The sequence below is a fragment of the Cygnus olor genome, chromosome 4, assembly GCF_009769625.2.
Source record: "Cygnus olor isolate bCygOlo1 chromosome 4, bCygOlo1.pri.v2, whole genome shotgun sequence".
Classification (NCBI taxonomy): Eukaryota; Metazoa; Chordata; class Aves; order Anseriformes; family Anatidae; genus Cygnus; species Cygnus olor.
Genome location: NC_049172.1, coordinates 75,941,320 through 75,965,747, shown reverse-complemented (window position 1 = coordinate 75,965,747; position 24,428 = coordinate 75,941,320). Strand labels below are relative to the sequence as shown.

At 59.5% G+C, this 24,428-nt stretch overlaps 3 protein-coding genes across 4 annotated transcripts; 2 read left to right on the top strand and 1 right to left on the bottom strand.

The window, feature by feature from the left end:
- Positions 1–533: 533 nt before the first annotated feature.
- SMYD5 (SMYD family member 5) lies at positions 534–7,341 on the top strand. Its single transcript, XM_040554717.1, has 13 exons — positions 534–692; positions 979–1,087; positions 1,752–1,891; positions 2,120–2,241; positions 2,954–3,023; positions 3,468–3,572; positions 4,055–4,117; positions 4,322–4,392; positions 4,684–4,790; positions 5,803–5,859; positions 6,244–6,338; positions 6,615–6,685; positions 6,832–7,341. Exons 1-13 carry the CDS (start codon positions 603–605, stop codon positions 6,968–6,970), a joined length of 1,239 nt encoding a protein of 412 aa, XP_040410651.1. The 5' UTR covers positions 534–602; the 3' UTR covers positions 6,971–7,341.
- Positions 7,342–8,382: 1,041 nt separating this feature from the next.
- PRADC1 (protease associated domain containing 1) lies at positions 8,383–11,048 on the bottom strand. Of its 2 annotated transcripts, none has more exons than XM_040554718.1 (5): positions 10,912–11,048; positions 10,311–10,414; positions 9,841–9,950; positions 9,134–9,301; positions 8,383–8,909 (listed from the first exon to the last, which is right to left on the bottom strand). In XM_040554718.1, exons 1-5 carry the CDS (start codon positions 11,039–11,041, stop codon positions 8,789–8,791), a joined length of 633 nt encoding a protein of 210 aa, XP_040410652.1. In that variant the 5' UTR covers positions 11,042–11,048; the 3' UTR covers positions 8,383–8,788. The 2 variants fall into 2 exon arrangements, with proteins under 2 accessions (XP_040410652.1, XP_040410653.1); XM_040554719.1 differs by having other exon boundaries at positions 10,311–10,411.
- A 161-nt stretch (positions 11,049–11,209) lies between these two features.
- On the top strand, positions 11,210–23,714 carry CCT7 (chaperonin containing TCP1 subunit 7). The gene is made up of 12 exons (XM_040554716.1): positions 11,210–11,371; positions 12,964–13,117; positions 14,421–14,527; positions 14,972–15,097; positions 15,970–16,022; positions 16,958–17,129; positions 18,170–18,334; positions 19,370–19,558; positions 20,170–20,267; positions 20,892–21,024; positions 22,118–22,324; positions 23,111–23,714. Exons 1-12 carry the CDS (start codon positions 11,210–11,212, stop codon positions 23,333–23,335), a joined length of 1,791 nt encoding a protein of 596 aa, XP_040410650.1. The 3' UTR covers positions 23,336–23,714.
- Positions 23,715–24,428: the final 714 nt, after the last annotated feature.

Here is a 24,428-nt window from a genome sequence, read left to right as displayed (position 1 = left end):
CAAGCGGGCTCTGGCAGCGCCGGCATGAATTAAAGTACGATTAGATACAACTAAACTCTCTGTTTTCATGGATTTTAGGTTTTTGCAGACGGCCAAGCAAGGGAAAGCAAGGGCGCATGTTAACGTGTGTAAATTTTGTGTTTATTTTGCAGAAGGCTGGGCCAGCTTTGAGGGCAGCTGGACATGTCTCCTCACACCGTGAGGGGCACAGCGCCTTCTCGCCTGAGAGGGGCTGTCCCTCCCCGTCAGGGTGGTTAAAATAAAACAGAAATTTATAGTGGAGAGCCAGTCGCGCTCCCGGCTGACAGTGGAGGCTCCCCGGCCCCGTTTGGAGGATTTTTTGAGGTGTTTTTTTTTGTTTTGTTTTTGGAGGGGACCAGGGTGGCGGCGAGGTGAGGGGAGGGCTAAGATGGCGGCTGGCCCCCGCCCGCCCTCCGGCCGCGGGGCTGAAGGGGTAAGGGCGGCCGCGGCCCCGGGCCGGTGAGGAGAAGGAAAAAGAGGAGGAGAAGGAGGGAGAGGAGGAGGAGAAAGAGAAAGAGGAGGAGGAGGAGGAAGCGCTTCCCGCCCCCGGCGGGTCAGAGCGGGGAAGTCGCCGCCCGAAGATGGCCGCCGCGGCGGGGGACGTGTGCGGCTCCGCGGCGGGAGCCCAGCCCGGGGCCGCGGCCGAGGCTCGGTTCATCAGCAGCGCCAAGGTGAGCCCGGCCCGAGGGGCGTCCTGCCCTCCCGCTGTCCCTCAGCTCTCCTCCTTCCTTCCCTTAGCCCCTCGGTGCCACCACAGCCCTGATGGATCCCAGCGGATCCAGTTGGTAGAGGGGGAAAAGCCTCGGCGCCGCCTCGGTGGGGTCGCACCCCGCCTCGCCTCAGCCAGCGCCGTGCCCGGGTGGGCTCGGTTTTGGGGTGAAAACCTCCCCGGTGGGGTTCGGTTTGGGGTGCATGGCCCCTTCCCGGCTCCCGTGAACCACGTTTCATCCCTCGCAGGGGAAAGGCTTGTTCGCCACCAGGAGCATCCGCAAAGGGGAGACCGTCTTCGTGGAGCGGCCGGTGGTGGCCTCCCAGTTCCTCTGGAACGCCCTGTACAACTACCGAGGTGAGGCGATGGCAGCCGCCGGCTTCATCGACAACTTGCCTTTTTTTTTTTTTTTTTTTTCCAAAGGAAGGGGTTTTGGGTTGGTTTCGGCACCGGCAGGCGTGCGGCACTACTGGCATTTTGCTTTGCGCTGAGCTGTCGACAAGCTGAAGGAGCAGGCGTGGTTTGAGGGGATAACCACCCAGCCATTGAGCTGGAAAAAAGCACCACGTGCCACTGGGAGGGTGAAGACCCCGATTTTTGGGTGGTTTGGGTGCCGATCCCGATTACCCCAGCACAGGGTACAGCCCACAAGGATGCCAGTGTTCTCTGGAGGTGTGAAAATGCAGAGCACTGGTTGGAAGAGCAAGGATTTAAACTTTTTTAGTGTATGTGGCTTAAACTGCTCTGCTGGGCTGGTGCTTTTGGGTCTAGGGCAGAAGGAGAAGATGTGGTGTGACTTTGAGAAAAGAAATGCAAAAGTGGGGTTTGTACACAAGCCGAGCCATGCCCTGCGTAGACCCTGCTGTCTGCTGAGCTGTACCAGAGATCAGCGAAATGAGGATGCCTGTCACGTGTATCATAAGTCCCTTAAACACCGGGCTGTGAGCATGCTTGTCTTGTGTATCATATGGCCCTTAAACACACGTCTCACTGGGTGTCTGGTTGTGTTTTCTCCCCACAGCCTGCGATCACTGCCTGCGGGCTTTGGAGACGGCGGAGGAAAACGCCCAGCGGCTGCTGGGGAAGAGCTCCCTGGTGCTGCCTCACCCGGAGCAGTGCAGCATCCGGAAAGACCTGCACCAGCAGTGTCCCCGCTGCCAGGTATGGGGCTACCGGGAGGGATCGTGGCCTGGCTGGGGTCGCTGACTCCTTTATAGCATCTGGCCGGGCCCTCAGTCCAGCCTTTTTCCCCAAGATGGGTGTCTGCCTTTCCCTTTCTGCATTGCTAAAGAGCTGGGGCTCAGACGGTCAGGGAGGGGACACAGCGGGGCCCAGGAGCCCTTTTCCTGCCGCTGTAGCCAACGCTGGGCGCTGTGCCCCTCGCTCTAGGTGACGTACTGCAGTGCCGAATGCAGGCAGGCCGCTTTGGAGCAGTACCACCAGGTCCTCTGCCTCGGCCCGTCCCGTGATGACCCCACGCACCCCCTCAACAAGCTGCAGGAGGCATGGAGGTAGGGGATCGACCTGCCTGTTGCTCCACGGGCAGAGGCGGTGGCTCTAGTGTCACAGGCTGGGTGACACTAACTTGGGACCAGGGCTGAAGACCGTTCTTACTTTGCATCCCTGCATGGGGTGGCTGGAGGGACCTGGTGGCTGTGGGACGCTGCTCTGCTCTGCAGCCCTGCCTGAATTTGTGTCGGCGGTGCTGGGGTTTGGACACGGGCTGAGCAGTTCTTATTTTTTATCCAGTAAAGGGCTACAGAGTCCTGAGCTGCACATTGCTCACTCCTGCAATTTTATAGCATGCCTGCGCTTCTCCATCTGCTTGGAGATCCGCCTCACAGAACTCCTGCACGTACATAAATTGCTGTCCCTGCTTGCAAATGACAAAATGGGCACAGAGGGGAGAAGTGACATCCTTGCCCCAAACCTGGTCACAAACCCCAGCTCTTGTTGCGGTCTTTGGCTTTGTGTGGGACCAGGACTATTCCCTGGGCTCTGGTTTAGCAGAGTTGTAGGGGATTATATTTATCCTCTGAGCTGCCAGGAGGGTGCAGGCTTCTTTCCCTGAGCAGCGCTGGGTGCCCATGCAGTGGCACTGGGCTGGCTGCTTTGGTGACGAGTTCAGGCCTGACCACAAAGATAGCAGCTGCCCCTGCCTCCCTCCAGATTTTTCTTTCCATACCAGCACTGATCTCATCTTTCTTCTCTGTTATTCTCCAGGAACATGCATTATCCGCCGGAGACTTCCAGCATCATGCTGATGGCCCGGATGGTTGCCACTGTCAAACAGGTACGGCTGTAGTTCGAGTCCACGGCTGCTGGTGTGAGGTTTCTTCCTCGTGCTGTGGCTGTTATTCCCAGGGACCGATCTCTTTTCCAGCAGCTGGCAGAGCGCTTTCCTTCTCGAAGAGATTTCAATGTCTAGCGATCCCTGGTTGTAGAGGCAGCAGGCAGCAGAGGAGGCTTCGGTGTCCTGAGCCAAGCAGATCTTTTTTTTTTCCATACCAAATTAATTAGGCAGGATGGAACCCTTCCTTTGGCTCTGGTTCTTTGGCCTGGCTTTCTTGATGCTTTCGCTGGCGGTAAACTACTGCCGTGCAACTGCTTCTGGTGGCTGGACAGAAAAGCAGGCTGGACACCTCTGAGCTCAGCGGGGCTCGTCCTCTCCTCCCGCTCTCCTGGCAGGGGAAGAAAGCGGTGTCGGTGCAGTGTGTTTGCTTGATTCCTGTTTCAGGCTAAGGACAAGGACTGGTGGATCAAGGCCTTCTCCCAGTTCTGCAGTAAGACAGCAAACGAGGAAGAGGAGATTGCGCACAAACTGCTGGGGGACAAATTTAAGGTAAGAGCTTGGCAGCGCTTGGGTATGTTGAATGTTGGGAGTTCTCCAACCTGCCCTCTTCTTGCCTGCGTCAGGGGCCCTGTTGAGGCTGGGATGGGAGACACTGGAAGTCCTCGGCACAGAGTAGGGCGCAGAGCTCTGTTTGGGGCTGGCTGAGCTGGCAGAGAGGAAGCGGATTGCTTAGAGGGCTTTGGGGTTACGATGCTGCAGCAGAACCTGCCGTTCCTTCTGTTGTGGGGGTGCTTCAGCTCTGGGAACGGGACAGGGTGATATTTAGCTGCTGAATATCACCTCAGCGGGTGGCTTTTGCTGCTAAAATGAGTGGCTTTCTGCTGCTCTAAGGACATCAAGCTCCAGCCTTGCAGGGAAGGACGAGGAACCTGACTCCTGAGCCTCCTGCGCTGTGCTGGGCTCGGCTGTCAGCCTGGGTCTGACTCCCCGTGGTGGCGATCCGCCCTGATGGTGTTCCCATGTTCCGCCAGGGCCAGCTGGAGCTGCTGCGTTTGCTCTTCACCGAAGCCCTTTACGATGAGCATCTCAGCAGGGTGAGTTGAGTTACCTGCCAGCTAGCTCAGGAGCATGGCAGGGCCTTCTTTTGGGTGCCAGTTCCCCTGGGTCACGCCTGCCCTGGGACTCTGCCCCTTTTCTTGCTTCCCCCAAAGCTCCCGGTGGGGTTTGAGGCGCACGCAGGGTGAGGTGCTGCTGCGGACTGGCCTGGCCTCAGCTGATTTCTCGTCTCCCTTCTGCAGTGGTTCACTCCAGAAGGCTTTCGGTCTCTCTTTGCCCTCGTCGGGACCAACGGCCAAGGCATAGGAACCAGGTAACGGGGCTTCCTGGGTGCTTGCTGCAGGGCTGTGCAAATGGGGCGTGGAGAGGGTGCGCAGCCTGCAAATCTGCATTGGCCCGGGTAACGTCTGGGTTTGGACACGAGAGGTGGGAGCAAACGTAAAAGCAGTCCTTCATTTCAGCTCTGTCCAACCCTCTGGTGTCCCTCTGCCAGACCGTGGCCACTCGAAGCCCCTGAGTTTAACCCTTAGATCCCCCACGTGAGGTCCCACCGTGCCCCAGCGGCGCTGCGGGGCTGTAACGGCGTTTGTCCGCTTCCCGGCAGCTCTCTGAGCCAGTGGGTGCACGCTTGTGACGCGCTGGATCTCCCCGTGCTGCAGCGGGAGGAGCTGGACGCCTTCATCGACCAACTCTACAAGGACGTCGAGAAGGGTGAGGGCCTGCTGCGGCCGCGGGCAGCCTCTGACTCGCGCGGCTCCGCCGAGGTCGGCGCGGTCAGAAGGCTGACCTGAGGGATCCCGTTCGGAAAAATACGCTCAGCGCTCAGAGACCCGCCCGTGCCGTTTATTTGGCTGAGGACAGGGACAGGCAGGGAGCGCGCGCTCGAACGGGGGGCGCAAATCTTCGCGTCCCTGTGGTGGTTTTACCGTGCCGGGCAGCTGAAACTCCACCGCAACCGCTCTCTCGCTCCCCCTCAGAAGAGGAGGGGAGGAAGGAAAGGAAAGAAACAACTCACGGGTTGAGATAAGGGTAATTTAATTAATGGGAGCAAATAATTATTAGGGAGAGATTATTACTAATTAAACAATTTAACTAAAGGGGAAGAGGGAGGGGGAAAGGGGGGAAAAAAAACCAGGGCTGCGTGGAAGTGCAGAGGAAAGAAATTACTCTCTACTTGCCACAAACGAGCGATGCTTGGCCACCTCCTGGAAGCAGGGCCTCAACGCCCGTAGCCGGTGTTGGGGAGGACGGACGTTTTCACCAGAGCCCACCCCTCCCCTCTTCTTCCTTTTCCCACCGTTTACTGCTGAGCGTGGCACCGTGTGGCGTGGGACGTCCCTTGGGCTGCTTTAGGTCAGCTGCCCTGGGGATGTCCCTTCCTCGCTTCCTTGCCCGCCCCCTAGGAGGGTTAGGGAGAGTCCCGATGCTGCGCCAGCCCCGCTCAGCAGCGGGCGCGACGCCGGCGCGATACCAGCGCTGTTCGAGCTGCCAGTGCAGAGCACGGCACCGCGTGGGCTGCCGCAGGGAAAGTGAACGGCCCGGCCAGACCCGGTCCTCCGTTTCTCCCGGCGGGAAGGGAGCGGGGCTTTGGAAACCACCCCGAAAAGCAGCGCTGGCTGGGGGCGTTCTCTTCGTGCTGCGCGCGTGTGGCAGAGCCAGGACAGCCCCCACAAAGCCTTCCCTTACCTCCCCCCCCCCCCCCCCCCCCACCTCTCTGCTGCAGAGTCGGGGGAGTTCCTCAACTGCGAGGGATCGGGTCTCTACGTGCTGCAGAGCTGCTGTGAGTAACGCGAGGGCTGCGAGAGGAACTGGCAGCCCGGGGAGGGTCGTGCCGTGCCGGTCGTGCCGTGCCGGCCTGATCCACCTTTTCCTAGTCCCCAGTGTGAGCGGACAGTGCAGCGCTGGCGTCCCCAGCGCAGGTGGGGTGGCTGCAGCGTTGCGCTGCCATACCCTTCGCCCGGCTGCGGCCCCTCCCGGTTGGAGGCACCGCTTCCCCCGTGCCCCTGGCCACCGGTAGCCGAAGGAGCGGGGTTTGGCCGGCGAAACCGGCCCGGTCCTGGGCCACGTGGGACGGCTGGCACAAGCCCCGCCGGCTGTTTTGGGTCCCCGGACGTTCCCTTTGTCTGGAGAAGCGCTGGCAGCGGTGGTTGGTGTCCCCCCGCAGGTAACCACAGCTGCATCCCCAACGCCGAGACGTCCTTCCCGGACAACAACTTCCTCCTGCATCTGACGGCTCTGGAGGACATCGAAGCAGGAGAGGTGAGACGGGTGCGCGTGGGCGAAACCTGGGGCGGGGGCGCACCTCGGCGGAGACCTCCGCGTCCCCTACGTTCACCGCAAACCCCAGTCCTGTACCTCTTGCGTTGTCCTGGCGCAGGGCGGTTCCCTGGCTGTGGTGAATTGGAGCCTTATTCCGCGTGGGCGGCCGCCTGACCCCACGTTCCCACGTGGCTTTTGGGGTGACCGGTACGACCTGTGCTGCCTTGGGTTCCTAGGAAGCGGCTCTCAGCCCGGCCCTTTTCTCTTTGCTCGCAGGAGATCTGCATCAGTTACCTGGACTGCTGTCAGCGGGAGCGGAGCAGACACAGCCGCAACAAGATACTCAGGTAGGGGCTGCCTGAAGGGGCAGACGCCCCCCACCACAGCCGAGCGTCATCGTTTTAGCCCCCTGCGGGCCGCCCTGACCCTCCGCCTCGTTAGACCTGTGCCCGTCTCACCTCCCTCCCTCTTTTCTCCCGCCCCCCTCTCCCAGGGAGAACTACTTGTTCGCCTGCTCGTGTCCCAAGTGCCTGGCGCAAGCCGACGACCCCGACGTGACGTCGGACGAGGAGGAGGAGGGCGAAGGGGAGACGGACGACGCCGAGCTGGAGGACGAGATGACCGACGTGTGATCCTGGCCCCGGGGCGAGAGGAGAGGGACGGGAGAGAGGAAAGGGTCCTCCCCGAGGCAGCAGCTTTAATATTAAAACAGGGTTGTGTTGTGGGGTCGGGGGGTGGCGGGGGGGGGGAGAGGCTCTGTCGGCGTGGGGCAGCGCGGGGGGAGCCGGAGGCGGGCCCCGCTTCCACCTGCCCTCGTGCTCTGTGCGCGCGCGCGTGCGAGGCCACCCCCACCCTCCCTGCGAGGACCGGGCGTGAGCCAGCAGCCCCCTGCCTCGTCCCGGTGTCCCAAGGGGCCGGCTGGTGGTCGCAGGGGAAGCCGGAGAGGCCCCGGGGTAGGGCACAGCGCGGTGCTCCCGCTGCGGCCACCCCCGAGGCTGCTCCCGGGTCCGTGCCGGCCGCGGGCGCGGAGGAGCGCGTCCTTTCCTACCCCGCAGGGACGAGGGGAGCGCGCGCGCGTGTGCGCGTGAGGGGTACTATTTAATCTCTGTATTAGCACTGTCTACGCACCGAGGAGCCGGGGGCCTTGTCTGTGCTCTCCGTTCCACGCCTTGAGCTCGGCGAGCAGCGAGCAAAGGGCGAAACGGGCGTGAAGGTGGGGCAAAAATGCCTCGGGGCGGCTCAGGCACGGCGTGGGCCATCAGTCCTCCCTGCCTCAGCCCCAGCCTTCGGCCGATGCGGCCTTGCTGGGCTCTTCGGGGCACAGGCTGGGTCGCGCAAGCAAAATCCGGCCCCAAACCCCAGAAAACGTTTGGGGCTTTCGCGGCGAGCCGTCCCCCAGGCTGGCGGGAGGAGGGTGAGCGCGAGGGGCGGCCTCCTGCTCCCACGGGGGGGAGAAGGACGCTCGCTACCGGGGCCCCGCACCGAGACGTCGCCCATCCCGTGCTGGGTGCTGGGGCATGCGGCGTCCACGCGGCTGTAGGGGGAAGGAAACGGCTCCCCGTGAGGGGCTGGGAAGCACCCGGGGGTATTTTTTTTTTCTTTTTTTCCCCCCCCACCCTGTGTGTTTTGGTTTTTTTTGGTTTTTTTTTTTTTTTGAGCTGTTTTCCAGCCCGTTTCCTCCGGGCCGGCGGCGGTTTGTGGGACCGAGGGCGACGCTGCAGCTGGGCGCCTCCGCCACGACCGTCACTGCCAGCCCCGCGCCCTTGGGTGTCGGTAATAAACTGAGCCTGGTGAGACCCAGGGCTGTGTCGTCTGTGCGGTTACGTGGTGGTGGTGGGGGGGGCGAGAGCAGGTACAAAAAAAGGCCGCGGTTTAGGATGGTTTGGGGGCGCGGGGAGGGCTGAGGGCAGACATAAGCCCTGCCGCAGTCGCACGAGGCAGCTTGGGAAGCATACTTGGGGGGAAAAAAAAAAGGGGATGGAATTGTTCTTTTATGCACAGCTGCTGAAAAAAAAAAAAAAAGAGGAAACCCCCCCCCACCCCCTTCCTCTAAAACTTCATTAGCTCAGACAAAAAGACACAGGGGCCGGGCGAGCCCTGCTAGTACAGACCGAGCCCGTATCAGCCGCCCCCTCCCCTCCCCTGCGGGCTGCCTCCGTGTAATACCGCGTCCCTCGGAATCAGCGGCGCACCGTTGGCATCGTTAAAACGTTCCTCGGGGAAGCGCCGGGCCGTCCCCTCCCTCCCAAAAAGTCTCTGCGAAGGTTGCTCGAGGTCCCACCTTGGGCGCTGGGGTTTTGCCCAGCTCCACGCCGGCACGAGGATCTTCCCGTGGGGCCGGGAGGTGGGATTTCGGGAGCACAGCGGGGTCCTGTCCTCACAGCCGGTCCCCGGGGCGAGCTCCAGGGGTCCCCCCCCCAAAGTCCTCGCTCCGCTGCGGCCTCCCGCCGCTACCAGAAGGTCCAGGGGGGCTGCATCATCTCGTACGTCGGGATGCTGGTGACGTTGACGGGGATGGAGATGACGGCCCACGGGAGCCCGTGCTGCTCCAGCGAGCGCCTGATCATGTACCTGCAAGGATAAAGGCAAGGTGGGAGGGAGAGCGGAGCCCCAGCGCGAGCACAGACCGCCAGCCAGCTCCGAAACTGGATGAAACGTGACAAAACCCACCAAAAATCTGGCCCAAAGCTTGGGTGGGAGACGGGGGGACCTCCCCCGTTCAGCGGGAACGGGACTTACTCAGCCCTTCCCGTGAGGCTCGGGCCAACCAAAAGCCCCTCGGCCGAGGCACCTACCCGTCCCTGCCCAGGAGGAAGAGCGCGGGGATGTCGGCCGTCCTCCTGGTGCTGTCCTGGATCATCTCGATGTAGAAGCTGTCGTTATCGTAGGCGTTGTCCGCGATGATCACCGCCCGCCCTCCGTGCTCCTGGATCACGCGCGTCTTCGACAGGAACGAGCAGCCCCTGGGGCACGGAAGCGTAAATCTCGCGTCAGCAGCCGCAGGGCTGATGGCGTTGGGGGGAGCGAAGCCGGGAGGCGGGTGGGTATCTGCCTCCGGTTCAGCCTCTGCAGCCGGCAGGGCAGCGGGAGGCGGCACCCCTGAGACAAGCAAGTGCTGGAGGCGCCCAGGGCAGGGACTGCCTCCCTGTCACCGTGCCACTCCCAACGCCTCTTTGCGTAAATCGGACTCAGATAAATAAAAATAGACCTCTCTGCGTCTATTTTTAAGGACGTGACTGCCCACGTTTTGCTCGCTGGGCCACTTTCTCCTAAGGGAGAAAAAAAAAAAATACAGCTTTTTCCAACTGTCTTCTAAGAGCTGCCACGCGAAATGCTCAGGGCTGAAAGCATCCCCCCCCCCCCCACCCCGTTTTCCACACGTGGATAAGGTCACAGGAAGAAGCCGGGGGTGACGGCAGCACGTGTCTGGGCCCTGGCACTGCCACCCACTGCCCCACGGGCAGCTCCCTCCTGCCCCGCAGCTCCCGCAGCGCAGACCTACCCCCGCTCCACCAAGGCGATCTGGTCCTGGATGAAGACGCCATTGTTCAGCTCTCCGCAGGCTTCGGGGGGATCCGCTGGGACCAGGTGGATCTGGTCGTACCTTGTGTTCTCCGAGAACAAGACAGGCAGGGCTGAGCAGGGCGGGGGGGGAGCAGGACCGCTGCTGCCCCCACCCCTCCGTCCCGCTGCCCCCTGCCCCGCTCGTCCCCCTGTGGGATGTGTCCTGGGGAGCTTCAGGGCTGCCAGCTGCCTCTCCAGCACCTCCCTCCTTCCGTGGGAAGGCTTGCGGAAAAGCGATTAGCTCCTTTTCCGTAAAAACCTTCACGTCAGCGGGCCCTGAAGTGGTGAAATGTCAAGGTGGGGGCCCCGCAGTGAAATGTCAGGAGGGGACCCGCATTTATTCCCATACTTACAAACACCCCCGTGGTGAAATGTCGGGATGGGACCCGCGTTCATCGCCGTACTTACAAACACCCCACCGAAATCCTTGGCCGGCGTGGCCGTGAAGATGTAGCGGATGTCTCCAGGGCTCAGCACTTGGAAGTACAGGTACTCGTGGATGCGCAGACCTGCTGGGGGGGAGGGGGGGGGGAAGAGAGCGGTGAGAGGCCGAGGCAACACAAAACTCCTGAAAAATTAAAAAAGAAAAAAAGAAAAAAACAAAAACACAAAAAACAGAACCCGGGCAGGTGCTGAGGGAAGCTGAGGGGCGCTGAGGGGAGATGAGGGGGGCTGAGGGGCTCTGAAGGGGGTTGAGGGGGGCTGAGGGAAGGGCCCTGAGGGGGGCTGAGGGGCTCTGAAGGGGGTTGAAGGGGGCTGAGGGGATCTGAGGGGCGCTGGGGGGCCCTGTGGGGGGCTTAGGGGAGATGGGGGGCGCTGACGGGAGCTGAGGGGGCTGAAGGGGGCTGAGGGGATCTGAGGGGCGCTGGGGGGCCCTGAGAGGGGCTGGGCCGGGCGGGCCCCGCACCCTCCGGCAGCGCCTGGCCCCGGCCCCGAGGGTGCCCGGGGGTCTCCGGTGTTCTCCGGGGGGGGTTCCCGGGGGTCCCCGGGGGTGCCGGGGGCCGCTCACCGCGGGCCGGGCAGGAGCAGAGGCAGAGGCAGAGCCACAGCGAGCGGCGGAGCATGGCTGCGCCCGGCCCCGCCCCGCTCGCCCCCGCGCCGCTCCCATTGGCCGCGCTGCCCCCATCTCGCCTTCCCATTGGGCGGCGTCGCTGTCAATCTCCTGAGAGGCCGAGGGGGGCGTTGTCAGTGCCGGCCGCCTCGGTCCTCCGGCGGGCCTGCCAAATAAAGAGCCACCCGCCTGCGCTGCTCGTCGCAGGCCGCGCCCCCTGCAAAATAGTGAGCCTTCTTCCCGTCGCTGCCTCTCTATGGTCATCGGGGGACAGAAGGGCGCCCCCGGCGGAGCCCGCTCTGGCCTCCCCGCACCACCGAGCGCGGCCGGAAGTGGTTGCCTAGCAACGCGCGGGGCATTGTGGGCGCGGGGCCTGCCGCAGCCGGGAGCCGCCGCGAGGAGCGCCGCCGGGATGATGGTGAGCGCCATCCGTCTCCATCCGCCGCCATCCGCCCCGCTGCCGCCCCGCCCGGCCTCCGCCGCCCTCCGGGGGCCATCGCAGGCGGGGATGCGGCGGGTTCCGCCGCGCTTTGGGCCCGCTGATGGCGGCGCGGCCGGGCCCGCGGGGGCCGGGCGGCGGGCGGGGGGCTAGGCCCGGGCTTGGGGGGCGGCCGCGGGGCCTGCCGGGAGTTGTAGTCCGGGGACGGGGGGTGCGGGGTTTGCTCCCCCGTTGGGATCCGTCCCCCGGGGGGTGCGGGAGGGCGCCGTGCGGTTCCCTTCGCGTGGGGCTTCGAGGACGGGGCTGGCTGTGGCACTCCCAGCCCTCGGCTCGTCACCAGGCCCTCGGCGGTGGTCGTGTCGCTCTTCAGCGCGGTGGTTGTCCTGTGGTTCTGCTCTCGGCCTGGTTAAAGCTGGGGGTAACAAACTGGGGCTGTGGCTGGACTTGGGGCCGTGCCTGCCCGGCACGTCTGGTTCCCTTTGTGAAACCTGGCAATGGGTTCGTGGAGCACGGAGAGGAGCCTGCTGGGGGCTTTGATGCCCTCTAGGCCCTGCCTGTATTTCTGAGACCTCTCTCCCTGTTTGGCATCAGGCAGGTGTGGTCACTTAGTTTGCGTTCGTCTGCCGCGTCCTCTCTGAACGCATTATTCTCCAGTTGTTCTCCTTGGGGTCGCATGGGCTGTGGCTTGAGATGTGGCAGGGAAAGGGCCGTTAGTACCAGAAGGACATCGAGGCCCTGGAGCCTGCCCAGAGAAGGGCTATGAAGCTGGAGCACAAGTCCTGTGAGGAGCGGCTGAGGGAACTGGGGGAGTTTGGTCTGGGGAAGGGGAGGCTCAGGGGAGACCTCATTGCTCTCTGCAACTGCCTGAAAGGGAGGTGTGGGGAGCTGGGGGTCGGCCTCTTCTCACAGGTAACCAGTGATAGGACCAGAGGGAATGGCCTCAGGTTGTGCCAGGGGAGGTTGAGGTGGGCAATGAGGAGACATTTCTGCTCAGAAAGAGCGGTCAGGTGCAGGGATGGGGTGACAGGGAGGTGGTGGCGTCACCGTCCCTGGGGGTGTTCAAGGAGAGGTTGGACGTGGTGCTTGGGGACGTGGTTCGGTGGGTGACAGCGGTGGTGGTAGGGGGTGGTTGGACCAGATGAGCTCGGAGGGCTTTTCCAGCCTTAATTATTCTGTGATTCTGTTGTGCCGAACATCCTGCCGGCTTAGCGATTACTGCATGTGCTGTCCTCTCCAATCTGGCATCAAAATCAACCTCAGGGAGCTGCGCTGCAGGGAGGGAAGCCCAGAAGTCTTGTGGACAGTTACAGGCTGCTCCCAGGGAGGGTGCGTGCTGGAGGCATCTGGGTGAATTCCAGTTATCCCGCGGAAGGGCTTGGAGCCCCGCTTTGGAGCAGTGGGGTCAAAAGCGGTGTGACTGGTGCCCTCTGGGCAGAGGGGTTTGAGGGGTCTGTAGGTTTTGGCCTTGGCCTCGTGCGGTGGGATCGTGCTGGGCTGCGCCAGAGGCAGCTCTGGGCTGAACGCAGACCACTCAGATCGGGGTACCAGCCCTGCCGTGTGTTCTCCTCCAGCCGACACCGGTTATCCTGCTGAAGGAGGGCACCGACACCTCGCAGGGGATCCCCCAGCTCGTCAGCAACATCAATGCCTGCCAGGTGATCGCCGAGGCCGTGCGCACCACGCTGGGGCCGCGGGGCATGGACAAGCTCATCGTGGATGACCGGGGTAAGCAGCCCTCCTCAGCCAGGCGCCTCTTGCCGCTGACGGGCGTTCTGTAACGCGATTCAGTTCGCACCTTCACGTCTGTTAAACCAACGTAAGCGTTTGTACGGGATTCAACTTCCCTGCCCCGTACTGATCTCGGCTCCCAAGGCAGAGGGGCAGCCCCTGGCTCAGGGCTCGGTTCAACGCCTTGGTTCTGGCCCCAGCTGTCGCAGGTGTCCCACCTGCCTGCTGCCCCGGGGTTCAGGCGGCTCTGCTTTCGTTGGGAGGCTGCTGAGATCCAAGGTTAGGGTGACTCGACGCACATCCGTGGCGGGAAGGAGGAGCTGGGTGTCCTGAGCGTGATCCTCGGGTATCCCTGACTCTCTCTCTCGCTCTCTGCCCCCCATCCCGTCGTTTTTATAACGAGGCTCATAATTTGCGTGGGGTTACTCAGCTCTTGGTTTGGCTGAGCGAGCGTGGGGTCAGCGAATGTTACTGGGCTTATTTTTTGTGTGATGAGGGATGAGACTCACCCCTCTGAAAAGACTTGCTTCGAGCCACTAAAAGTGGGTTTTTTTAATCCCTGTTACTGTAAGGTCTTAGAACTCTTTTAATATTTTTTACAAACGCAAACTATGATAATTGCATTTAAAAATGCCACTTGAAACTTCAATATTATTTAAATTGAATTTAAATTTTAAAATTACTCTATGGATAATGTGCGTTCTAGCCTCTTTCTTTAGGTGAGTATCAGACTAGAGTATAAGTTTTTGTTTTTTGTTTTTTTTTTAACTTGAAGAAGACTATTCAGAAGTAGAGGGAGATGAATTTAAAGCCCCTCCCTTAACTGATGCGGAGACTTGTTCTGCACTTTGACAAGCTACACTTAATTTGCGCCAGAACTGGGCTAAAAGGACACTGTCAATGTGGGATTTTTCCTGCTGACGCTCCGTGCAGCGGCCGTGCTGGGCTCTCCCCCTCTGTCGTGCCGTCCGTGTCAGCCAGCTTACAGCTCCGTGTCTGGCTGCGTTAAAATATCGCGGTGACCGCATTGCAGGTCACACGGAAGAGAAAAAACAATGCAGTAGTTCGGCTGAAAATAAATAATTTTAAACGGAAGTTTGGGGTTACAGCCTGTGGTGGTTTCAACTCGACGAAATTCACAGTGGTGGAGCCCAGCGGGGCTGGCCGGTTGGTGTTACTCTTGTATTCAAGTCCCTTGAGGTCTGCAAAGCTCCCCAGCACGCTGACGCGTCCCTTTTGTGGTGCTGAGGGCTGTGTTTGGGGCAGCCGAGCTTGATTTCCTCGTCTAAATCCGTTGCAGGCAAAGCCACCATCTCGAACGACGGCGCCACCATCCTGAAGCTCCTGGACGTTGTCCACCCGGCCGCGAAGACGTTGGTGGACATCGCCAAGTCTCAGGATGCCGAGGTAGGAGGGCGGCCTGGCTGTGTGCGGAGGCACGAAAGGCAGCAGCGGGCTTGCTCCTGCTGGCACCGGTGTGCGCTGGGGGGGGATCGATCACGCAGTGCTGACGTTTAGCTTGGCTTCTTTACTGCCGCTTTTGTTCCCGTGGTAACTTTGCAATCCCGTGTGCTGTTTCCGCCGGAGGTGGGAAGGGGGTTGGGAATTTCAAAGCGCCGAGTTCCCATCTGATGAGCACGGGGAAGTGGGAAGTGGGAGATGTCACCGCGCCCTCAAACGGGACGGAGTCTGAACCCAGTGGTTCCCAATAACCAAAGAATCCAGCTGCGGATGCGTGAGCAGAGAAGGTTGCGCCACCTGCGCTCCTCAGGAAACCCTTGCGTGTGGTTTTGAAGCCGTTACCCCGGCAGCTCTGCGGGCGGTGACACAAAACCTTCCCTGTCCGCGCAGGTCGGCGATGGCACCACGTCCGTCACTCTGCTCGCTGCCGAGTTCCTGAAGCAGGTGAAGCCCTACGTGGAGGAAGGCCTCCATCCTCAGATCATCATCCGTGCCTTCCGCACGGCGACGCAGCTGGTGAGGCGGCGCCGCGTGCTCTGCCAGAGCGTCTGGGGGGGGCGCAGCCTGTGCCAGGGGAGGAGGAGGATAAAATAAAACCGTTCTTCCGGGCCAGAGCCAGCGGTGAAGCCGAGTGGGGGTGACAGTAGCGATCTCCTGGTGTCCTGCTGCAAGCGTCAGCTGTTCTGCGGTATCACCCAGCTGTTATTGCCAGCCCGTGCCTCTGGGGCGCTGTTCCCTTCTTTGTTTTTTCCTCCAAGGAAGAACGAATAAGCGGGAAAATTCGCTCCCTGGTCTCTGCTGCTCCTTGTACACCTTACGTCTCGCGGAGCAAATCAGTCAGGCTGAATCTTCTCTGGGGGTTAACTCCCTTGGTTGTAATGCCTTGGTGGATTGGAGAACTGGGTTGGGAGGCTCTTAAATGCGCAGAGATAACGGTTCGAAATCCCACCGGAGTTTTTCAAAGTCGTTATTTTTATGGGTTGAAAAGGAAGAAGCCTCTTAACGAGCGCATTAAGCTTCTGGTAATTAAAACAGGAAATAGTACAGCGGGTGGGATCTGGGAGTTCTGCTCAGAGCGTGGGGTGAGGTTGTGTATAAACGTTCTTAGCTGTCCGTGCTGCTGCTGGTTGTCTGGTGTGTGTGTGGGGGGGGTTTCCCAGATCTCCGCTGAAAGCAGCAGCGCAGCTTTGAGCCTCTCCCCTTTCTCTTAAACTTGCTGGATTTCTTACAGCAGCTCTACCGGAAGGGTTGGAATAGTGAAGTGCTTGAAACTTCGGTTATGTTGGGGGAGGGAATCAAAGACGGCGTCAAATACAAAGGGAAGTTGGAGATCTGCTCAGCTCACAGGCACGAGTCGTTAACCCAGCTGTTGGCTTGTGTTTTGGCAGGCTGTGAACAAGATCAAAGACATCGCTGTTTCCGTGAAGAAGGAAGATAAAGAGTAAGATCTCCCTCGTGGATGGCCTGGTTGTGTAGCTGGGCTTCGCTTGGTGGCTGCGAGGCGTTTCTGCCTCCTGCTGGGGCTCTGGCTGAGCTCTTGAGGTCGGGATGAGCAGCTGGGGCCCCCCACCGGGGTTTTTCTTGGGCTCTTGGGATTTCCTGCTCCCCCAGGGAAGGGGCCGTGCTCGCACTTGGGTTGCGGCTGCAGCGAAGTGGGGCAGCGTTTTCCTGAGCGCTTGGAGGAGGCTAGGTACCAAAATAAGCGGCCTCGTTTCTTCTGTCGAGTGACAGCGGAGACTTGCAGCGTTTGGTGCAATCGCCGGCAGCGTTGAATGCTCGGTGCTTCCCTTAAAACCAAATCCGTCCTTAGCTGCCGAGTACCTGAAGGGAAATGGCTAAGAACATTAATGAAATAATTACTGAAATGAGGTGATAATGCTAGAGATGATTTTCTCCCTGCATTTTATGCTCTCGTCTATGTGATTAGACCTTCCGAGCACCTCGAGTAGAACTTCACGTTGAGCTGTGTGGCCCTGTTAAATACGCCAGAACAATTCTTGCTCTTTCTGCTCTCCTGTTTCCCTGGTGTCCCTTCCATCACCCGCTCTGCCACGACTTGTGTTACCCGAGGGAACGCTCGGAGAACCTAAATCCCTCTAAAGTTGTCCCAAACTTCACACCGCCTTTGGATGAAGATGAGGGTGCCCGAGCCCCCCTGTTCTGGTCAGGCGTGTGGTATCTAAAAGCCAACCAGCCCCATTGGTACGGGTCTGATGTTCAGGCGTTACAAGTCTGTTTCGGCTTCCACGTGCCCTGCTTTCCCCGTCCGTGGCCAGGAGCTGATCCTTGCCTCCTCGTGCGGGTCTGTCATACACGCGGTTTTGGGGTTTCGTGAAAGGAATCAGCAGCAAGGCTTTGTCTTTTCCTCCCCTGCAGCGAGCAGAGAAGCCTGCTGGAGAAGTGCGCAGCCACAGCCCTGAGCTCCAAGCTGATCTCCCAGAGCAAGGACTTTTTTTCCAAGATGGTGGTGGATGCTGTCATGATGTTAGACGACTTGCTGCAGCTCAAAATGATTGGGATAAAGAAGGTGCAAGGAGGTGCTCTGGAAGTAGGTGCTCTTGGAACCTGTCTTGAGGGGTAGGGGACAGTGGCTGCAGCCCCTTTGAAGTTTGGCCTGCTGCTTGGCCCGCCCCTGCTGGAGGGGAAAGCCTGCCACAGTCTCTGAATCGTTATTCTGTGGCTGTTACTGTCTGTAAAAGCTTCTCACGAGCGTTTTCATTGAGAGGAGTCGTTACCGTTACCCCATTATCTTGCCCGGACACCTGATTTAGTGAATTAGGAATGTTTCAGCATCTGTTCTCCCTGTGTCTGGGCCTAGCGGTATTCTGGGGCTTGCAGAAATCGGCCCCCTGGGCAGGGGGGAGTCTCAGTTTTGCCCTTGTATTCTCCTCTCAGGCTCCTCGGAGGCGTGTCTGTGGCTGGGGCAGATAACTTAGCGCGCTGCTTTTTGGGGCTGGCTTGTTTTGGATCCTGGTCGCCCTGCCCTGTCAGCTAGCACAGAAAATCTGGGCTTTCCCTGGCTGAGGAGGGTGAAAGGACGGATGCTCCCTGGGCAGAGCTGAGTGCGCAGTGAGGTTTGATGCCCGTGGGGCAGGAGATTGAGGTGCCGATTTCTCTCCTAGCCACGAAGTCGAGAAGTTCGCTGAAGGGGGCAGTGTTGGGCAGGGTAGTCCTGCTGAGGAGCAGTCGTAGGGATGGTGGTGGAGCTTGTAGAAGCAAACCGGGGGGGGGGGGGGAAAAAAAGGTGTGGGGCTGTGGATGAGAAGTATCTGTCTTCAAAGGGCAGAAATGGGAAAGACATCAGAGGGAGAACAGATTGCTCCATCCCTTGATCTTAAGATTGTGTATAGCGTCTTCGGCTGCAGCGTCTTGAGGGATAGGAAGGAAATGACAGAAGCTGGTTCTGTGAACAGAGGGAAGAAAATATTTGCCGCTTATTTGCTTTAAAAGTGGGTTAATCAAAGGAGGCAGCTGTTGGTGAGCGCTTTGTAAATGAGGACTGAGAAGCAGGGAGTCTCCCGTGGGAGTTGTTAACCCCGCTGAGAAAACCTTGGGAGGCTGAGCCTAACAAAATTCCCTCTCCTCAAGGACTCGCAGCTGGTGGCCGGAGTTGCCTTTAAGAAGACGTTTTCGTACGCCGGGTTTGAAATGCAGCCCAAGAAGTACCAGTCTCCCAAGATCGCCTTGCTGAACGTGGAGCTGGAGCTCAAAGCGGAGAAGGACAACGCTGAAGTCAGAGTGAACACGGTGGAGGTAAGAGCTGAAAGGGGAGCCTCTCCTTCCTCGTGCCTGCCAGCTGGGAGCAAATGTCAGGGAGCTGGGCGCTCTGACTGCATCTGTCCCCCCTGAGAGTCCCTGCTGCGCTGCGGGAAGTGTAACAGACCTTGAGTTACAGAGGCTTTAGGGCGTGTTTCTGCTCTCAGTTACAGCCGGCAGCTGGGTGGTGACTTTTTTATGCCTAACGAGTGGCCTCCCAGGGAAGTCTTCATTAAGCGGCACTCGAAATGTGGGAAAAAACGCGTGTATTTAAGCCAACGAGGTAGCAGTTCAGGCAGTGGATCTCTTTCCGTCTTGTGGACGTAACCTTAAGAAACGAGGTGTCAGAGGGTGACCCCGTTGGAAAGTGCTGCGTGTGCTTGGCTCCTGCATGGCCGCGGTGTCTAAAACTCCGCGGGCTTTGCTTTTTGGGTCTTGGCCCCGCTGTGATGTCGGTAATTGTTTCCTTGAGGTTCTCCTCGCTGCCTTGGCCAATGCGACTTCCCGTCGCGTTCAGCGGCTGCGTGTGGCGTTGCTGCGTGCTGTCAGCAGCTCTCCTAGCTGCCTGTGGCCGTGCTTCACTGAGCTGGAACGCGGCGGGCTCGTGTGTAAGGCTTGTCAAGCACGGGCACGCTGCTAAAGCACGGGGTTTCTCCCTGTCTTTTTCCTTTCTGAGAGAACGCCGAATTCCTTCGCCCCGGTGTCTGTGCACGGCTCTGTAAACACCTCTGACATCAGTACAATCCCTTCCTCCTTCCTGTGTTCCCTCCCTCAAGCTGTTGCTACCTTTTTCCCGGGTCACGCAGCCCCTTTTTCTACTCGGCTCTGCTGCCGGCAGCATTTTAACAAACGTGCTTCTCCGTCGTAAGATGGAGTGACCCAAAACGGCCTCTGAGTCTCGGGAAGCCGTCGGCTGCCGCGGCCACGCGGAGCAGTGTCAGTGCTGCCTTTCCTTTAGAAGAGCCCGGGCGCAGTGGGGTGCGTTTAATCCTCTGTAACGCCAGTGCTGGCCGTTTCTCCCCTCCCTGCCAGGACTACCAGGCCATCGTGGATGCCGAATGGAACATCTTGTACGACAAGCTAGACAAAATCCACAAGTCGGGAGCCAAAGTCGTCCTGTCCAAGCTTCCTATCGGTGACGTGGCTACTCAGTACTTCGCGGACAGAGACATGTTTTGTGCTGGCCGTGTCCCGGAGGAAGATCTCAAGAGAACTATGATGGTGAGCTGCCTTGCTCTTGGGGTAAAGACTTGAAATTCAGCTCGAATGGTGCCAGGCTGGTCATGCCATCCCCAAAACAGGGCGCAGTCAGCGACTGAACGTGCAGATTTGAAACAAAAATCACGTGGTTTCTTTGAGGAAACGGTCGTTGCGTGAAGTTGTAGCATCCTGAGTAAGCTGTTCCTTGGTGGAGTGACCGACCACAAACTGGCTGCAGCTTCGCTGCTTTTTAGTTTCCCTGGTGTTACCCCATATTAGGTTCTGCACGCTGCGTTGGTAGAAGTTTCTTTTCCCTACTTCTTGCCCGTTCTGCTGCGAGTGGGTTTCTCTGAGCTGCCTTTGTGTTGCTGCTGGACTCCAGAGCCCGTGAGTCAGCACTTAAAAGAAGCGTAATCTCATTTTGCTGTCGAGGGTCGCTTCTGTTGCTGGTGGCCTGCCTAGATACTCGAGATGGGGGGGAAGTAGATTATTTTTTTTGCCTGAATCTGACCCGCGGCGTGGTTCTGCATCAGCTAAAAGGCTGGGCTGTCGCAGAAGAGCAGTAGCCTGCTGGGCGAATTTGTCTTGTTTGTCAGTGCTGGTAACGCCACGCTTATCTTCCTCCCCTGCAGGCCTGCGGCGGTTCCATTCAGACCAGCGTGAATGCCCTGTCAGACGACGTGCTGGGCCGATGCGAGCTCTTCGAGGAGACTCAGATCGGAGGAGATAGGTAAACGTGCCGGCTGCGAGCCTGGAGTCCTGTGCAAACACTCCGATATTCGCTGGAAAAGTTAGGGTGTGAGTGTTAGCAGGTGTGAGCGTCTCTCTAGGCGATGCTGAAAGCAAGACTGCATCGTTACTTCTTTGTGTGAGGCTGAGGAGCAGCAGTCAACTCTCATTCAAGTCTTACCTTACCTCTCTTACATGCTTTTTAACGATCTTTTCCCTGGTGCAGCGTAGAAGGCCTGGTGGTATTTCATTCAAACTTAAAAGCAGCGCCTTCCGGGCCTGGTGGCGGCATCGTCTGGTGTCCCGCGGCGCCGCTTCACGCGGTGTAAATGAAGCTGGGTACCGCGCGGTGGGGTTCTTCCTGTTGCTAGAGGAGAAATCCTCTTTTGGGGCTGTCTCCGAACGTCTGCTGTGCTCCCGCCAAGTGAAAATGAGAGCGCCGGCTTAGTGCAAAGCCTTTAGCAGCAGAGAGCAGGTTTCCCTGGGTCAGCTGGCGTTCCGCTCGTGAATCTCGCTTGGAAAGAGCTGCTCTGTCCTCGTGCTGCGCTGTGTCGCTGCTGAGCCTGCTGAGGAGCGGCGCTGCCTTTTGGTCGCCTCAACCGTTGCTGTGTTGTGCCCTTGGCAGGTATAACTTCTTCACAGGCTGCCCGAAGGCAAAGACGTGCACGATAATCCTGCGAGGAGGCGCAGAGCAGTTCATGGAGGAGACGGAACGGTCCCTGCACGATGCCATCATGATAGTGCGGAGAGCCATCAAGGTAGGGACCCGCGGAGGTGCCTCCCTGCTGGCTTGGACAGGCCCTGGGGCTGGAGATCAGCCCTGGCACAGCCGTAACGCCTTCCAGCAGCCCTCTCACGCACCCCTGCGCCGGCTGAGGTCTCTCCTACTGGAATTCTGCTGAAGCAGGGAGCCGCAGCCCGTAGACCGAGCGTGCAGACAAGCAGCGCCTGACTGATTAACTCGATTGCTGTCTTCTCTGCAGCACTGCCAGCTGCTTTCCAGGCACGCCTGGCTTTGTCTTCTCTTTAGTTTTTAACTAAATTGCCCTGGCTGGGTTGCTGCGTGTTCTGTCAGCACCTTCACCCTGACAGGGAGCAGTCTTTGGGGTGTGCTGGGTAGGTCTGCGGTGGATGTGAGTAGCCAGGTTGATTTTGTGCCTGAATTTCATCTGTTACAAGCCCATTCCTCCCTCTCTCGGTGACTTCTCGGAGGGATAAGCGTTGGTGACCGCCCCCTTGTGTGAAGGTGGGCTGGTGGCACCGAGAGGGGGGTCTGAGGTGTTGGGGACTGTGCCGTGCTCGCAGGGTTGCTGGTCCCGTGTTCCCTGACTGCAGGCGTTTCTGGGTTGTGCATGATAATGTGTCGATGTGTGGTGGTTTGTTTTTTTTTTTTTTTTCCTGTGAGGCTGAGCGCCCGTGGAAGGAAGCATGTCAACATTTTTGGAACTGTTCTGGCTTCAGAAAGAACATCCTGATCTCTCTACTGAAGCAGACAGGGAAGGGGAAAAAATAGCTAGTAGGAGAACTCGGCTGCGAGGCGCTGCTGCAAATACCTTCAGTTCTGAACGCTTTACAAAAGTGAGGGACGCTTGTGCGGCGCAAGGGAGGCCGTGGTCTGCCGTGCCCTCGCTGGCACAGCGTCGCCCAACCACGGGACGGAGCTGCCGGCAGGGGCCACCTGAGGGTCTCGACCTGTTTCTGAAGTGTGATGGCCCAGGCCGGGGGCTTCCCCTGGGACTGCAGTGCCTGCGTTGCCCCGCCGCAGGACGCTCCTGGGAGAGGGGCTTTCCTGCTCTCCCCATTCCCGGGACAGGAGCGCGAGCGTCACCTCTTTTCCCTGTCTTTTTCCAGAACGACTCGGTGGTTGCCGGCGGTGGCGCGATAGAGATGGAGCTCTCCAAATACCTCCGGGACTACTCCAGGACCATTCCGGGCAAGCAGCAGCTGCTGATAGGAGCTTACGCTAAAGCCCTTGAGATCATTCCCCGCCAGCTCTGTGACAACGCGGGCTTCGATGCCACCAACATCCTGAACAAGCTGCGAGCCAGGCACGCGCAGGTGGGTGCCTGCCCTTGGCAGAGCCGCTGTAATTCCTCCACGTTTCTGCTGGGCTCGTGTCCCCTTTGATGAAATGCTGGGGTTTTGTTTTCAGATGCAGTGTGGGCTTGCGGCAGGTTGCTGTGAAGGGAAGTGATGTGTTTTCCCTTTGATCGCAGCTGCCGGGTGACTTTTTTTAGAGCTGGGAGTTCTGATTTGCTTGTTAAAAATGCCTCGTTTGTCAGGAGGGAGGCTTCTGTATTAAACGTGAAAGTAATTAGTGGAAAAGTTGGCTCCGCGGTGTGTCTTCCAGGGGAGCTGCAGACTGGAGGTCCCCGATTACTTGCGATCACTTCAGATGTTGCGGAGCGTGTGCACGTGAGGCCCTAATTCAGGCAGTTAGGTCTCGGTTTGCTGCTCGTGCCCTTTAGCAGCAGTTGTGTCGCCGTGGCACCACCTGTGTCGCGTGTCACGCCGCAGATGACTGCGGTGTTGGGGGGACTGCTCTGAAACGAGCGGCTGTGGGTGAGGGGATGAGACGACAGCGAGGTGGAAGGCGGTTGTGAAGCGTTCGACAGCTTCTTTGTGAAATGGAGCAAGTTTCCTGTCCTGTGAGGCTTCGCTGCCACTGTTGGCTGACAGCTGAGCCTTTTTTCCTCGTGTTCTCCTCAAATTTCCCCCCCCCCTTCGTACAGCAAGGTCCAGTCTTCATCTCCTCGAGTGTTTGCATGCCCTTGCTTCTCGGGACATCATCCCTGAACTGCTCCGCCCTGTAACCAGAGCTTCTCCCCTTCTCTCTCCTGCCAGGGAGGCATGTGGTACGGCGTGGACGTCAACAACGAGGACATCGCCGACAACTTCGAGGCCTGCGTGTGGGAGCCGGCCGTCGTGCGCATCAACGCGCTGACGGCCGCCTCGGAGGCCGCCTGCCTCATCGTGTCCGTCGACGAGACCATCAAGAACCCCCGCTCCACCGTGGACGCCCCTCCCGGCGGCCGGGGCCGGGGCCGAGGCAGGCCCCACAACCACTGAACCCCCCTCTCCCTTTCGGCGTCCCGACGCGGCTGGGGCTCTCCTCCAGCGTGCGGATGGGAAACGATTCCTAGCTTAATTAACAGGCCCTTTACCAGATGGTCACTTCGAGGGTTCACAGGCAACCACTGGCCTCGTTTAATTAGAGTCGAATCTTGGCAGGGGCAGCGGCAGCCTCCTGCGAGGTGCCCAGCCCCAACATTTCCTACACAGCGCTGATCCCCGGAGGCTCGCCCCGCGGAAGCCGCGCTGGGCAGAGCCCTCCTCGATGCTGGCAGGCAGCGCGGCGAGCACGCCTGGGGTTTCTTTGTATTTATACGTCTTTCTGCTGGGGGTTTGAACCCGGGCTCAATAAACGAATGGCAGTGTTTCCGTGGCACGCTTTGGTGGCTTTCTTCTCTTTGCTGCTTGCTTTATTCTACAGGGTGGTAGCTTGAGGTTGTTGTACCTTTTAACCATTTTTTTTCCCCCATTTTCCCTCTCGATACTGCTCAGGGACTTGCGTTTGCCTAACGGGCTGCTTGCGTCCTGCCTTTTCTTCGATGGAAGCTGGTGCTGGGGCGCCAGGGGAGTGCTCCAACAGCTCCAGCCTTGGCTGGGGGCTGTGGGGAGGAGACGTGGGGCTGGTGGGGCTTCAGCGATGGTCCTGGGGCTGGGGCTTCCCCACCAGGGAGCAGGGGGACACGGGCTGGGGCTCTGGAGGTGGGGCAGGTCGCTTGAAAACGTAAATGGAAGGCAGGGGGAGAAATTTATGTCTGTTATCAGCCCTTTGAGATCTGATACGCCTTCGAGATCTCACTTAATTAGCCGAGCTGATGCTCCGTTACACCACCAAATGCGTTACTGCTCATAAAGCGCTGCCATGCACTTGGACGTGATCTCTGTGGGTCGCTTCCGCTCGAGCTGTCCCTGTTACCTGCTCTGCGCAGCACGTTGTACTTCAAAAGCGGGGGCAGTTGCAGCCCTTGTGTAAAAACCCTCCTGCCGTTTCTTAGCCTGGCTGTTAAAACACCAACGCTCCGGAGAGAAAACACCTCTGCTCTCGGGCTGGGAGGCGTGAAAGCAGGAGTTGGGCGTCGAGTGGGTTTGGGGG

Bases quoted from the DNA above. Each gene is read 5' to 3' on its own strand.
- SMYD5 (XM_040554717.1), top strand. From the start codon at position 603: ATGGCCGCCGCGGCGGGGGACGTGTGCGGCTCCGCGGCGGGAGCCCAG. The intron at 4,393-4,683 runs GTAACGGGGCTT...GCTTCCCGGCAG, and splicing joins GGCCAAGGCATAGGAACCAG to CTCTCTGAGCCAGTGGGTGC. The intron at 6,339-6,614 runs GTGAGACGGGTG...CTTTGCTCGCAG, and splicing joins AGGACATCGAAGCAGGAGAG to GAGATCTGCATCAGTTACCT.
- PRADC1 (XM_040554718.1), bottom strand. From the start codon at position 11,041: ATGGGAAGGCGAGATGGGGGCAGCGCGGCCAATGGGAGCGGCGCGGGG. The intron at 10,415-10,911 runs GTGAGCGGCCCC...CCTCCCCCCCAG, and splicing joins CTGCTCCTGCCCGGCCCGCG to CAGGTCTGCGCATCCACGAG. The intron at 9,302-9,840 runs GTAGGTCTGCGC...TCCGTGCCCCAG, and splicing joins ATCGCCTTGGTGGAGCGGGG to GGGCTGCTCGTTCCTGTCGA.
- CCT7 (XM_040554716.1), top strand. From the start codon at position 11,210: ATGGTCATCGGGGGACAGAAGGGCGCCCCCGGCGGAGCCCGCTCTGGC. The intron at 14,528-14,971 runs GTAGGAGGGCGG...CTGTCCGCGCAG, and splicing joins CCAAGTCTCAGGATGCCGAG to GTCGGCGATGGCACCACGTC. The intron at 22,325-23,110 runs GTGGGTGCCTGC...CTCTCCTGCCAG, and splicing joins TGCGAGCCAGGCACGCGCAG to GGAGGCATGTGGTACGGCGT.